The sequence below is a fragment of the Monodelphis domestica genome, chromosome 7 (assembly GCF_027887165.1).
Source record: "Monodelphis domestica isolate mMonDom1 chromosome 7, mMonDom1.pri, whole genome shotgun sequence".
Classification (NCBI taxonomy): Eukaryota; Metazoa; Chordata; class Mammalia; order Didelphimorphia; family Didelphidae; genus Monodelphis; species Monodelphis domestica.
The window spans coordinates 169,633,486-169,648,854 of NC_077233.1; the positions used below are offsets into that span (position 1 = coordinate 169,633,486).

At 43.2% G+C, this 15,369-nt stretch overlaps 1 protein-coding gene across 2 annotated transcripts; it reads left to right on the plus strand.

The window, feature by feature from the left end:
* The first annotated feature begins 9,522 nt into the window (after positions 1 to 9,522).
* On the plus strand, positions 9,523 to 15,369 carry GALT (galactose-1-phosphate uridylyltransferase). Of its 2 annotated transcripts, none has more exons than XM_003341640.4 (11): positions 9,523 to 9,750; positions 10,082 to 10,251; positions 10,699 to 10,774; positions 10,871 to 10,919; positions 11,141 to 11,270; positions 11,714 to 11,770; positions 12,093 to 12,215; positions 12,548 to 12,680; positions 13,690 to 13,773; positions 14,872 to 15,026; positions 15,195 to 15,369. In XM_003341640.4, the coding sequence occupies exons 1-11, from the start codon at positions 9,675 to 9,677 to the stop codon at positions 15,258 to 15,260; spliced, it is 1,119 nt and encodes a 372-aa protein (XP_003341688.3). In that variant the 5' UTR covers positions 9,523 to 9,674; the 3' UTR covers positions 15,261 to 15,369. The 2 variants fall into 2 exon arrangements, with proteins under 2 accessions (XP_003341688.3, XP_016279540.2); XM_016424054.2 differs by having other exon boundaries at positions 9,548 to 9,605.

Genomic DNA, 15,369 nt, shown 5'->3' on the forward strand with positions numbered 1-15,369 from the left:
CCACTCTTCTGCCTTGGAACCAATACACAGTATTGATTCCAAGATGGAAGGTAAGGGTTTTACAAAAAAAAAAAAGGGAAGAAAAACCCTTTATTATAATTACTGTGGTATGTTTTCCAGGTCAACCAGAGGTGCCTGGTATCTGCTTCTGAACCACAGGACATAGCCTATAACAGTGATGACAAATCTTTTAGAGACCAAGTGTCCAAATTGCAACCCTCCCACTGCATGTGAGCCTCCCACCTTACCCCAGAGAGGGGAGAGAGGAAGTGCTCCCATTGGGCTGCTGGGCAGAGGGGGCAGGTGAAGTGAGAAACGTCCTCAGGCACACGTGGAGATGAGTGGCAGAGTAGCCCCCTCTGGCACAAGTGCCATAAGTTGGCCAACACAGGCCTTTAATATCATCACATTGATTGGTACACTCAAATTGTTCAGTGACTCCCATGATTTGATTACCCCCTTAAGCAAGCTATGTCTTTGTAGTCTCCATGCCTTTGTCCTTTCCAGGTTTCTTGATTCTAAATAATATTTTCTACCTTTCACTCCTATTTCCACTTTTATATTGAATCATTGAGTACGAAAGTATGTTGATTCATATTTCCTTTGGAACTTTTATCTAGTTGGTCATAGAATTTCCCCTAACTCCTCATCCTGGGACCCAGTTATTGGCTCATAAAAGGTATTCAGTTGACAAGACAGACCAAGTATCCCATGAAATGACATTTTTTATTGCTTATGGACATTCAACAAAACCAACTTGCCAGTTCCTTTATTTGCTTTTCCAATGAGAACCCATGTGGCATCTTGACCTGTAGTGATAACTTTCTTGTGTTTTCTTATTTCATTCATGGTTAAAATATCAATATTTATATGATTCAGTTCCACCAGTGATATAAACTTGTTGGTCATGGGACAAGGAACTTGGAGTACCAAAATTAAGTTGTTCATTTAAATTAATATTTATTTAGACTGACAGTCTAAAAACTGTAATTTTAAATTTAATTTGTTATTTTCCTTTTATACCACCCTGTCACCATTTCCACTGAAATAGGCCTGAGGTCATTTTGCATTTCCTTTCCTTATTGTGAGGCTATGTCCAAAGAATTCACATCCTCCTGCCAGTCTTCTAGTGAGGATCCTTTCCATACTTGGCTAGGTTGGGTCTTGGACAATATACACAATCTGTCACCAAGACCATAACCAGCCCCACACTGAATCATAATAAAAATGTATTATGTTAAGTATAAAATAATGTGAGAGGGATCTTACCCAACCCTGAATCCCTTGCTGGACTACTAACTATACTCAGCAAAATTGACTGGTCCCCAGAAATAACCAAATTCTTTTAATTAATAAAATAATTTCTTTTTAAATTTTAATCAATAATTAATTCAATTATTAATTCAATTAAAACATTAATTTAGTTAATAGTTAATTAAGTTAATTGATTTAATTTAATTAATAAAATGAATCAACAGAATTGACCCCCAAGTTCAGCATGGGAGTCTTGTATCCAACTCTATGTTGCCTAAACCCCCAAGCCCAATGGCATAGGACTTTATTCATTGATGGAACTCACTGCCCTGAACCTGAGGGATTTCGTGAATTCAAAAAACCTGGCTGTTGCTCCTTCCCTTCCAAAAAACTATTTAAGCCCTCCTTTTTGTAGTTCAGTGGAGCTGTGTTCCAGTGAACCAGTGCTATGGTTTTGTACGGCTTCCCAAATCATAATCTGTCTGCTCCAATTGAGGGGGGAAAGGAGAACCCTAACCCCCCTTCTCTTCACTTTCTTTGGTTCTGCTGGCTTCCAGGTTTAAGTCAGGAAGTTTCAAACTTAGGGCTACCCTAAAGGTAACTCCCAAAGTTGGCATTGCCCAATAATTTTCCTCTTCTGGTTAGGATTATACCCTCTCTTCACATCCAAGAAGGGAGAAAAGGATTCTGGAAAGAAGGCAACATGAGCAGAGCCGGCAGGCAGTCCTGTCATCCCTATTCTTAGCTTACTACACTAGAGACTTCCTGTTGGTGAGATCAGATCGTTTTCATTCTGTCTTGTCTCATATCGGTTCTCAGATGTGTGCTCTTTCTGATTTCTGTTTTGCTAGCAACTTGGATTTCTTTGCTGTTTACTATTTGTGTGTTTCTTAGAGAACTAGTGTTTGGTGGGAAGGGGACCAGGCTTGGATACAGAGCCAGAGGATCCCCTTCTCCATTAAGAAGAGTGAACAGGACAGCTGTAACACAGTGGATAGTGTCAGTCCTGGAGGTATGAGCACCTGCTTTCAAATCTGGCCTCGGACACTTCCTAGCTGTATGACTGGGCGAATCACTTACCCGGAATACCTGATCGCCTAGCCCGTGCCACTCTTTGACCTTAGAATTATTACAAAGATAGAAAGTATGATTTTTTTTAAATGAAAAGACTAGTGAGGGAGAGTTCAGTTTGAACCTAAAAATTGCTTCCCCTAGGCATAACATTTAAAGGAGCAGATAGATGACATTCTAGCCTGGGAAGCAGAATGGAATCTGGCCCCAGGCTCCTACTTCTCCTCCAGGTAGAAATTAAAAACTTCCTTGAAAAAGGGAGCTGGAGAGAGGAAATATTAGAGGTGTCTAAACTTGCTTCTCTTCAAGCTGCACGTGACATGGGGGATGCGGGGGGGAAACAACCTTCCTACACGTCATGATGCAAAAGTGACATGAATTGCCATCCAGTTCATTTTTTAACCAAGTTCATTAATAAACCAAGTAGGAACCCTCCATAAAATAGTAAAACATTTATATGAGGAGAGAATAGTAAAGTAACTCAGAGAAAATCCGTGGAATAATTCTCAGCCCCTTCTCCCCATATACAAAAGGGTACCATTTCCCACAGATTTCCATGTCAGGAGAGAAGTGAGTACTCTAAGGCTAGGAACAGTATCTGGTGTGCCTCAGAGGCTCCATCTTCCTGTGATCAGCTGGGCCTTGCCTTTTCTTGGTTTCACCTTGCATAATAATCTTTTTTTTTTAACCCTTACCTTCCATCTTGGAATCAATACTGTGTATTGGTTCCGAAGAGTGGTAAGGGCTAGGCAATGGGGGTTAAGTGACTTGCCCAGGGCCACACAGCTGGGAAGTGTCTGAGGCCAGATTTGAACCCACCATCTCTAGGCCTGACTCTCAATCCATTGAGCTACCCAGCTGCCCCCCTTGCATAACCATCTTGATGTGGCCTTACGGCGGATGTTATCACCCATACTTGAGACCACCCTCAATGACATTCTTGGGAGTTAAGCTGCTCATTTTAAGTTGTTTTAGTAGTCGGGGCTACACTCCATATGGCTGACCCACCAGAGGAATTCAGGCAAATCTCAAGCCCTTGCTTGCGTTTCTTCCCCTCACAGAAAGGTCGCCAGTTTCTTTGTGTTTATATAAATGGGGAGCTAGATAGCTCAGCGGATAGAATCCTGGGTCTGGAGTCAGGAAGAGGAGGCTTCCTAAGTTCAAATCCAGCCTCAGACATGTACTAGCTAGGTGATGCTAGATAAATCACTTAACCCCATTTGTTTCAGTTTCCTTATCTGTAAATGGCAAACCACTCTGGTACCTTTGCCAAGAAAACCCCAAATAGGTCATGAAGAGCCAGACATGGTTGAAAAATGACAGAATAACAAACATTTGTATAGTGCTTTAAGGTTTGCAAAGTGCTTCACATCTATTATTTCATGTGGTCTTCATAACAACCCTGTGAGGCAAGTGCTATTATTATCTCTATTTCAGTTGCCTCAATATCCTCATCTATAAAATGAGGATAAATAATAATAGTACCTATTTTCTAGGATTGTTGTGAGGATCAAATAAGATCATATTTGCAAAGTGCTTTTCAAATCTTAAAGTCTCATAAAAATGCTATTTTAATTATTTCACATGGAAGAAATTGAGGTAAATAGAAGTTAAGTGACTTGCCCAGGATTACATAGCTGTTAAGAGTCTGAAGTGAGATTCAATCTCAGACATTCCTGACTCCAATGCCACTTACTCTAACCACTGCACCATCTAGCAGCCTTAAGGTAACTAAATTTCTTTTTACCCCTTTGTCTTCCAGGATAGTTTCATTGAATCAGAACTGGACACAGAACAGATATGGAACTGGAAAGCTATTTAGAGGTCAGCAAGTCTAGCCCCCTCATTTTAGAGGTGATAAAACGGAGTTTTCAATTGCCCATGGAACACAAAAATGGTAATTGTCTGAGGTAGTATTTGAACCGCAGCACTTAGTCCACACCACAATAAGTTTCTAGTATAGTCTTTAGCATAGCTCTGGAGAGAATACCTCTTCTCCACTTAGCAATAGACTAAAAACAATTGGCTGGCTTCTTCTCAGAAGTCCTCTAGCAACCCTAACATGGGCCTCAGGGCCCCAGGAGCAATAGTGGGGCTGAGAGCTTGTGGACAAAGATCAAGTAAATATATGCTCAGATATAACCTTGTATCTTTGATTGTAGGGGCTGAGGGGGTGGGAAGAGAAGAACAAATAAATTTCATCCACTTTTCTTTCCCAGTGACCCCACGGCATCCTCATTCTTTTTTTGTTTCCTTTATAAAAATGTATAAGAAGAGATCCTGATTTGAATTTTAGATCTGGCCCAGATATGAGCTACCAACAAGACTTTGGACAAGTTAGTTCCTTTCTTATGGGCCTCAACTTTCTCTTCTATAAAATGAAAGGGCTGGATTAGATTATTTTCAAGGTTTTTTTCCTGGCTCTAATAGTTTATGAGCATGTTTCTGCCTTTCTTAATTTTAATCTGGGGCTCAGATTTTAGCTTTTTGGGAATGACATAATGTACCCCCAGTTGACCAATTGAGACTTTTCTATTAATGGAACAACTTTAAAGTTCCAGCTCTACTTGGCATACCACTTCCTTCTGATGCCCAGCTCAGAGAATCTTGGAATTTTCCCCTAAGGACCTTCCTCAGCCTGGGAGTAAACTGTATGCAATCTTTTCCTAGTTATTAAGGATTGTAAATCTGTTCTCTTTCTCTTGGAGCTCTCTAGAGCAGTTAATGCTATTCATGAGCCACTTTTAAAAAATATTCTTGAATTGTTATTGTTGTTGAAAAGATACTCTCAATCCCTGAACTTCTGTGACACAATGCTTTCATGGTTCTTTTTCTCTGACCATTCCTTCTTTGGCTCTTTAATTGGTTTTTCATCCTCTTACAGTCCCTTAAAGAACTGGTATTTCCCAGAAGTTCTCTTCTTGGTCCTCTTTACACTTCTCTTAAATAATCTTTCCCTCAGTGAGCTCATCTATTCCCATGATTTCAATTAACCCCAATAAATAACTTTCAAATAACAAATCAAATATTTCTACTCCCTGAATTCCTTTTCCCAGGGTTCCCTAATTACATGATGAATATGTCTACCTGGAAAACCCACCAATACCTCAAATACAAAGTGTCCAATGTTGAATTCATAATTTACTCTCTAAAACCTACCTTTCCCCTAATTTTTCTATTTCAATATTTTGGTTACTCCAGCACTTGGAGTATATTTAACTCCTCCTTCCATTAATCTCTTCTCCAAACAGCTTCTAAGTCCTATTGGTGCTAGCTTGGCAAAATCTCTTGAACCTGCCCATTCCTTTCCAGTTTTAGTTTTACCCATCACCAAAACAAGGCAGTATGGAACAGAGGAATGAGTGATCGGTTTGGAGAAAGGAAAATCTGACTTTTAAGCCTCATCTCTAATACCAGTTGCATAGCCTTAAAAATGGCTTCTTGATCTTCAGTTTCTTTATCAATAAAATGAAGGAGCTGAACTAGGAGCCCTCTCAGGTCCCTACTAACTCTAAATCTATTGTGAACTTTAGATTACTCCACCCCACTTAGTCTAACAAAAACAGGAATGTCTACACCCATACTTAAGAATTAAGTATTTAGGAGGATGGCCTATGATAGACATGTGTTAGCAAATGACAAATCAGAAACAATTGACAGACCCCTGGGCTGTCCTAAGTCAAGCTTAAGCTACCATTGGTACATGTGAGATGCAAGAAAGTGATATAAAAACCGTCTATATATTTCACATCACTTCCTCTCTCTGGCTTTTTCCATGGAGAGGTGGCTCTGGCAGCAGCTTGCATTTCAGCATCTTGGTGTGCTGGAAGCTATTGTCCAGGTTTGGTGGTGAGTTTTCCTTGATACTATACTGGGAGAAGCTTAGTAGCCTAGTTCAGGTGAGGCATCGTCACTGAGCTTTCTTGGGGTTTAGGCGGATTCTTTTCTCCTTTACCTATCAAACGCTATCCTCTTAGAAAAGCCTCTAATCTTCTTCAAAGACCTTTGGTCTTTGAAGGTCTTTGAACTCCCCCTGGCACAGGCCAGGTGGGAGAAATCCTCTACCCTTTCCCTCTCTCTTCTCTTTAATTTCTTCCCCCTATATTAATTAAATCACCATAAATTTTCAAACTGACTTGGGTATTGTATTTGGGATTTTCTCTGGCAACCAAATTAATTTAGATTAGGTCACAACCTTAAAATTATCCTTACACTATGATGTTATGAAAGAAAAATCACTTTATTACCTTTTCCTTCATTGTTAAAAAAAATCCTAATTGGTCTTCCCATATCCAATCTCTACCTTCTCTGATCTATATTTCCTCTTTCCCAGATGCCCAAGTAATTTCTCTAACTCCCTGTTTGGACCACTTTGCTCCTTTGCTCAAAAAACTTTCTAGCAGCTCCCTATTTCTAACTGAATAAAGCAGGGGTCCCCATACTTTTTACACAGGGGGCCAGTTCACTGTCCCTCAAACTGTTGGAGGGCCGGACTATAAAAAAACTATGAACAAATCTGTATACCGCTGTCTGGGATAATGGAGGCTGTAGTGCTGGCTGTGATGAGCCTGTCACATCTTGCACAGGCCCATCACCACCACTACAATACTGGGCAGCAGTATACACAGTGCAGAATCCCCTCCCCCAGATCGCCCCTCACCCTGCTGACGCCTTCCACTGGGCAGTCACATAATCCTTCGCTTGGTGCCTTGTTCTCGTTCAGTTACTCTCACAGAACAAGGCACTGCACAAAGGATTATGTCACCAGAAGTAGTACTGTATGTGAGTGACACTGCGCTTTGTGGCACCATCACATATAGTACTCCTCTCACTGACCACCAATGAAAGAGGTGCCCCTTCCGGAAGTGTGGTGGGGGCCAGATAAATGACTTTGCGGGGTGCATGTGGTCCATGGGCCGTAGTTTGGGGACCCCTGGCATAAAGTATACATGCTAGATTCTGGCATGCAAAACCCTCTATAATTTAGTTCCAACATACCTTTTCATTTGTTCACTTATTCTGCATTCCAGCCAAATTGGTCTACTTGATAACCTCTAGACTCCTCCTAAAGTTTCTCATTTTACACTTCTTTTTTGTTTACAACATCCTCTATACTTGAGATGGATTCTTTCCCTGTCTTTTTTTTTTAACCCTTACTTTCTGTCTTTGTAACATTTCTAAGACAGAAGGACAAGGGCTAAGCCAGTGATGGGCAACCTTTTGAGTTTGGTGTGTCAAAATTCGCCAAAAGACTGAACATAACTCAGGTGGTGTGTCACTTTGAGAAAAAAAAACAACAAAAACATAATTTCATGATATTTATAGTTAAATAACAAAAATATATAATTGTAATATATTTAATTTAATTGTAATATATTTAATAAACCAAAAATGAATTATTTAACTTACCTGCTTAGTGACTTTTTTATTCATCTGCCAGTCAGTTTCTTTTGCTAATCTTGATATTATTTAATTTGTGTAGGGTGCCATGAACTAAGATAAGTGAGGAAGAGGGGGAATTCTTTAACTAATCTTCCTATTAGTGACTTTTTTGTTGCTGAATTTCATTGGCTAAATCTTCAATTGAAGGTTGGTATTTTGTACACTTCAAGCCCAAGCAAGCACAACTAAATTCATCCATCAATCTGTTTCTTTTGTTGGTTTTGATATTATTTAATTGCCTGTGCATGCTCCTTCTGTGCATACTCTTTCTGCGCAAGCTCTTCCTCCTGGCCCCTGTGGGAGTCTCACATACCCCAGCTGCCTGGCACGTGTGCCCGATGCTTGACCCCCGCCCCCCAGCCTCTGAGGTCATCCTGTGGAGCAGCCTTCCCCACTGGGCCGGGGTATGGTGGCTCCTGGGCCCCTGAGAGCCTCTGAGACTGCATGTGGCCACGTTGTCATTGAAAATGGCTACATATGTCAGGGCTGACATGCTTGTCATAGGTTCACCATACAGGGCTAAGCAAATTAAGTTACTTGACCAAAGTCACACAGCTAGGAAGTGTCTGAGGCCAAATTTGAACTTAGATCTGCCCAACTCAGGCCTGGCACCTTATTCACAATGCCAACTAGCTGACCCCTTCTCTATCTTTTTAAAAGCCCTTCCCTTTCTTCAAAGTCTCTATCTGGCACAATCCTTTTCTGACATCCTCTGTCTGAACTCAACTTTTTAAAATAGCATTTTTTCTAAATCCCTCTTCTGTGCACATCAAATTATCCTTTGGGTCATCTTCACTTGTGCATATGTCTTTTTCTTATTAGATTATGAGCGCCTTGAGGTCAATCAGTCAACAACCCCATATTATGTGCTTGTGCTTTGCTTCCTGCTAAATCCTTTTTTTACAAAGAAAAACTGAAAACATTCCTGCTTTCAAGCAGTTTATACTGTAATGGAGGAAATAACATATGCATAAATAGATATGTATGAGATGTATAGAGTCCATATAAGGTAACTTTAGAAGGGAATGCACTAGCAGCTGGGAAAATAAAAAAAAAAGGCAAAATATGTTATATCTCTCTATCTTTAGAACGGATTTGGTCTTTTTCACTTCTAAGTAAGCTCTTCCCTAGTGAACTCATATATGTATATATAATATGTATTATATACACACACACACAAATGGATAGATATGATACATATATCATGGATAGCTATACATTCATGATAGGTTTTACATATAATGGACAGACATGACATGTCATGGATAAATTATATATACATATATCATGGATAGATATATCAGATGTACATCAAGATATAGGTATATAAGTATATATAACAAATTTAGTAATCCATAAATAAATAAAAATTGAAATAATTTATATAGCATGGCAGGAAATAAGAGGGTTGGTCTTCCAGGAAAACCTGGACTGAAGTCTTCCTATAAACTCTGTTCTAGCAAAGAAAAGTAAACAGGGTAGGATGCCCATCGAATGAAGAATGGGGAGAAAAATTACCAGTTGTTAAGAGAAGTGATGCTATAATTATTTTTGTCAGTATGAGACTTCGTCCTCTGCCTTTGGCCTCCATAAGATCTACGAGGCTGAAGGCTGGTGGTATATTACTTATTTCTACACCAGCCTGTCTCTCAACAAATTCTAGTCTAGAGACTTTAATTTCGTAATCTGCCAAAGGTAATTGAATCGAATTGAACTGGTCTGAACCAGCCTCAAGGCAGAATCCAATCGGGTTTGTCCAGGGGGCTGTCACGTGTCACGTGCTGGCGCGGGTCCAATGGGCAGAGGGAGGGGCGGGGCCGGTGGGCTCCCGATTGCAGGTACGACTCGGGCGTGCAGGTTCCTCAGTCTGCGTGGGGCAGTGGTGCTCGGCTAGTTGGTGTGGTGGTATGGCCGCAAGCGTGGGCCCCGGTGGGGACTCCGAGGAGAGGCGGCCGCCGGAGGAGGTGGCCTTCCAGGCGAGCGGTAGGGGCGGAGCTGCGGCCTGGGACCGGTGCCGGGGCGGAAGCTGGGGGAGTCTGGGGCCCCGCGGTCGTAGGGGCCCCTCCCTCGCCCTCAAAGTCCCTAGTCCTCGGGACTGGGAGGCGGACAAGTGAACCCTGCCCTAGGGATGGGGACGAGGACAACCCCGTGGCTAGGCGGGCATGCTAGGGCGAGACCTGGGGTTACTTAGGGACCCTTCCCCACCACCCCCGGTTAGGGTTAGTGGAGAAAGCTTTGGGTTGCGGTGGAGGAGCTCACTCCGGGAGGGCTTCCTGGAGGAGTTACTGACTGATTTCCTTTCCGGTTGCTCCAGAGCATCAGCACATCAGATATAACCCACTGCAGGATGAGTGGGTACTGGTATCTGCTCACCGAATGAAGCGCCCCTGGCAGGGGCAGGTGGACCCCCTTCCCCCTGATGACGTGCCTCGCCATGATCCCCGAAACCCCCTCTGTCCCGGGGCAACTCGGGGCAATGGAGAGGTAATCTGACCTCCCCCCCTCCCCCCCATGCCTGTGCTGCTTGTCCTGATTTCCTCATAATAGTTTAGGATTTCCTAGGGCACTTCTTAGATAGCTCTTTCCCTCCTCCCACTTTCACCTCAGCTCCCTCCTGAGATTCTTTTCTGGTCCTCTTTCATAAATCCCCAAATTGGCTTGTGGGTAGGGGAGAACAAGAGCCTTGGGTCAGCCCCACCCAGTGAATAGAATAGCTGGGTCAGCAGTCAAGAAGACAGGAGTTTAAATGTGACTTCAGACACTAGCTTAGCTCTGACTTAGTTTCTTCATTTGTAAAATGGAGAATAATAATAGCATCTACCACCCGGAATTGTGAGAATCAAATGCTATCGTATTTATAATGCATCTCCTGGAGTGCCTAGCACATAGGGGTGCTCTACGAATGCTTATTCCCTTCCCTGCCTCTTTCAGGTCAATCCCCACTATGAGGGCACCTTCCTATTCAACAATGACTTCCCTGCCCTGCAGCCTGATGCCCCCAGCCCTGGTAAATAGATACCCTACCCCCTGGGGAAAATGGTTTGGGGGTGGGAATAATTTTTCCTTCTTAGACTTAGACTTTTCTTTCTCACATCCTCCCTAGGACCCAGTGATCATCCCCTATTCCAAGCTGAAGCTGCTCGAGGAGTTTGGTAATGGCACTCCTCAGAATCTCCTGTATTGGGCTGAGTTTGGGAGGAGGGTGTCCTCAATCCTGTTCTTCAGGCTGGTTCTCTGCCTTTCACACATACCCCCCAACCCCCCCCCATAAGGCCTTAAGTGTGAGTCTCCCTTTCCCCCTCCACGTGTGTCCCTCCCCTTCCTCCTTTCTCCCAAGTAAGGCACCCTGTGTCATCTCCCTCCGTCCCATTAGTAAGGTCCTGTGTTTCCATCCCTGGTCTGATATCACACTGCCGCTCATGTCTATACCTGAGATCCGAGCTGTCATTGATACATGGGCCTCAGTCACGGAGGAGTTGGGTTCCAAGTACCCCTGGGTCCAGGTCAGTAAGGTCATTACTTATCACAGTCCCAGGAGAAAGGAGGGTGGGGTCCAGAGATGAGATGATTTGACTCTAGTAGTAGGGGAACAGCTTTGGGTGGTTAGTTCTGGAGGTACTTGACTCATTGCAGATTAGGATTGGTTTGTGGGTCCCTCTCCTAGTGGGGAACATGGTACCCTGGTCTTGGAAGTATTGGAAGGGCTGTAAGGTGGAAGAGGGTCTGGTTGGTAGGTCTCAGAATCAAAGGGCCAGAAAGGCACATTAAGGCTCGATTAGATACAAACTTTCTGTTTGGGAGGTAGTGGAGTCCTCCTCATTGAGGGTCTTCCTCAAGGTAGCCAGAATACCACTTTTAGACTAGATGGTCTCCGAGGTCCCTTCCATTAATGCATATGTTATCTCTGTGATCCACCAGCTTCTAAACTCTTCTCCTTGCCCCCCAGATCTTTGAGAACAAAGGAGCTATGATGGGTTGTTCCAACCCCCACCCCCACTGTCAGGTAATTTTCTCATTATCATTGTCCTCAGGTGGAATGTAAACTCCTTGAGGTCAAAATGGTTTTGTTGGGTGAGGGGGTTGTGTCTGAGGCCTGATACAGTTCTTGGCCCATTGCAGATACTTATTAAATGCTTGATGAGTGTTTGTCCTTTATCCCTCTGCTCTATCTTACTCTAACCTATTTTATTGTCCCTTTAAATTAAGGGCCTGAGAGAGAGGTGCAGAGATTCCGAGATGTAGCCTCCGGTAGAGGAAAGACAGGGGGAGAAGGGCTGTAATAAAATAGTGGGGATTGCATAGTGAAGAGGTGCACCACTTTCCAGGTGTGGGCCAGTAGCTTCTTGCCAGATGTGGCTCGACGGGAGGAACGAAGCCAGCAGGCCTATCAGAAGCAGCATGGAAGCCCCATGCTTCTGGAGTACGGGCGTCAGGAAGCTGAGAGAAGGGTGAGTTAAGAGTTGGGAACCTGAGGTGCACCTCTTGTCCCAAACTTTAGGAGTGGCTCATTTAGGACATATCTTCATGCCGCATGTCAGAAACTGAGCCTAACACTTATGAGTACATGATTCCTTCTTTTTCCCCTCCACCCCTAACTCTGCTGGTAGATTATGAATGCCAGGAAAACGAAGCAAAGGCAGGACCAGCTTTGGGCCCCTTTCCCCTTTCCCCGACCAGGAAGCATATCCCTGTCCCTAGCTCCCAAGACGCCTACTTTCTCCTGATTTCTAAGAACCCTAGCTCCTACTTGGCCTCCAACAACTCCTTTCCCTATCCCCAGGAGCGAGTGGTCCTAGAAAGTGAACACTGGCTGGTGCTGGTTCCCTTCTGGGCGGTCTGGCCTTTCCAGACCTTGTTGCTGCCACGAAGACATGTGAAGAGACTTCCTGAACTGAGTTCTGCGGAGCGGGATGGTGAGAAGACTTGACTTCCTCAGATGAGCCCTACCTATTCCCCCTGGTCTATTCCTCTGGAACTTTCCTCTGCCCCTTTGATTATTTGGAGGGGCTTAGAGAGGTGGTTAGGAGCAGCTGGATGGATGACTCAGTGGATACAGTGCTGGGCCTAGAGACAGGGAGACCTGAGTTCAAATTTGGCCTCAAAACACTTCCAGCTGTATGACCCTGGTCAAGTTTGGACTTAATTTCATTTTGCCTTGATTCACTGGAGGAGGAAATGATAAACAACTCCTGTATCTTTGCCAAGAAAACCCCATTGATGGTATGGTTCTCTGGGTCAGAGTTGGACATGGTTGAAAAACACCCAAAGGGAAGTAGTAGTAGCATTGTAGTAGAAAAGCTAAATGTGTAGTGGATATAGAATACCAAGCCTGGGCTAGAAAGACTTATCTTCCCGAGTTCAAATATGTTCTCAGGTACTACTAGCTGTATGAACCTGGACAAGTTACTTAACCATCTTTGCTTCAGCTTCCACATCTGTAAATGAGCTGGAGTAGGAAACAACAAACCACTCCATTATCTTTGCCAGGAAAACCCCTAATGAATGGGTCACAAAGTCTGACACAACTGAAACAATAAAAAGTATTGTTGTAGGCCTTTGACTTTGGGGGATGGGGTCCTGTCTTCTAGGCAAGGAGCAGAGCAATTAGAGCTTGGATTCTGAGTTGTTGTTTTTTTAAACCCTTACCTTCTACCTTGGAACCAATACCATGTATTGGTTCCAAGGTAGATTGGTAAGGGCTAGGAAATGGAGATCAAGTGACTTGCCCAGGGTCACACAGCTAGGAAGTCTCTAAGGCCAGATTTGAACCCACCATCTCTAGGCCTGACTCTCAATCCACGGAGCCACCCAGCTGCCTCCTTGGATTCTGAGTTTTAAATGTCTTAGATTCTGAATTTATAATTCTAGGCTCTATGGGTCCTAGGTTCTGAGTTTCTGGTATTAACAAGAACTCTGTTCTAGATCTGGCCTGCATCATGAAGAAGCTCCTGACCAAATATGACAATCTGTTTGAGACATCTTTCCCCTACTCCATGGGCTGGCATGGTAAGGTTTATCCTCACTCCAAGAACATGAGGGGCACCTAAACCCCAGAGAGAACTGAAATCTGGGTGTTAGCTCTAGCTGCCTTTTGAGTCCTGTTGAGTTTTGTCCAGCAAGGACCACATCTCCCATCAAACCTTTCAAGGCATACTGGGAGTTGTGGTCTCTGCTGGGCCCAATACTTCAGCTGGGTATTGCAGAGCAGGACATGCATGCTGGGAGTTGTGGTCTTTGGATGTAATTATCTCACTACATTTCCCATCATCCTGTCCTGCATCCTATTTGCTGATATAAAACATGTGGGAGTTCTGAGATGAGGTTTAGTTCTGTAAGATATGCTCAGAAAAGCAATCCTAAGCTTTCCATGGCAGTGCATGTTTAAAAAAAATTTTTTTTTTAGAGACAGCTAGCTTAGTAAATAGACCTCTTAGATAGATGGTCTTGGTTCGAATGTAGCCTCAGATACTTCCTAGCTCTATGACCCAGGGCAAGTCACTTAACCTGTTACCTAGCCCTTACTGCCCTTCTGCTTTGGAACCAATACTTGTATCAATTCTAAGACAGGAGGTCAGGGCTTTTAAAAATTTAATATTTTAAAAACAGGGTAATATCTTATTTTCTTAGCAAGTCATTTTGTTTATAAAGAATTATTACTATTTTTATTTTTAAAATTTGTTTTAATTAATTCATATTTTATATATTTATATATGTTATGTATATGATTTATAAAGAAAAGAATTTTGAAAGAAAGTTCATTTAGTAAACAGCTAACTAATACAAAAACTGAGTTTGATAGAGTGTATATCATTACCATGCCCTATGATAGTTCTTCCCTTTGCAAAGAAGAGGAGGATATAGTTTTCTAGTTTCTCTAGGACTAAGCTGCTTCATCATAATTGTGTCCCATTCAATGTGGGTTTTTGGGTTTTCCATTTGTATTGTCATTAAGTGTGTTGTTTTCCTGGATCTGCTTTCTTCATTGCACATTAATTCATCTAAGTCCTGGAGCAGACTGCTTTGATGCTGCAGAGGAGTAAACTTCTGACTGGTCAGGAGAGAATGAAAATGGCTCACACCTAGCCTATTTCCCTCTCTTCCCAGGTGCTCCTACAGGGCCCGAGGCTGAGGCTGACTGCAGTCACTGGCAGCTCCATGCCCACTACTATCCACCACTACTGAGATCAGCCACTATCCGAAAGTTCATGGTTGGTTATGAGATGCTGGCTCAGTCTCAGAGGGACCTGACCCCAGAACAGGTTAGCCTCCAATAATTTAATAACAGCCTCTTCCATCACTTCAAGGGTCAGTCCGTGAAATTACTTGGGGGGGGGGGGCAGTAATAGAGAAGGGAAGAAGAGGATCTCGGGAGGTTGGGAAGGGCTCTTTTGTGCTTGTGCCCCCCTCCTTGACTCTTTCCCTCTTAGGCTGCACAGCGATTGAGGGCGCTACCAGAAGATCATTATAGGCTTCGACCGAAGGATGCTTCCTGACTGGCCCTCAGAAGGAGTTGAAATTAGAAGTGCTTCCAAACTGTCCTCCCTTTATCTCGAAGGAGGGAGGAGGGGTCTTGAACTGGCAAATAAATCCTTTGTCCCTGTC

Bases quoted from the DNA above. Each gene is read 5' to 3' on its own strand.
- GALT (XM_003341640.4), top strand. From the start codon at position 9,675: ATGGCCGCAAGCGTGGGCCCCGGTGGGGACTCCGAGGAGAGGCGGCCG. The intron at 9,751-10,081 runs GTAGGGGCGGAG...CGGTTGCTCCAG, and splicing joins GGTGGCCTTCCAGGCGAGCG to AGCATCAGCACATCAGATAT. The intron at 13,774-14,871 runs GTAAGGTTTATC...CTCTCTTCCCAG, and splicing joins CTACTCCATGGGCTGGCATG to GTGCTCCTACAGGGCCCGAG.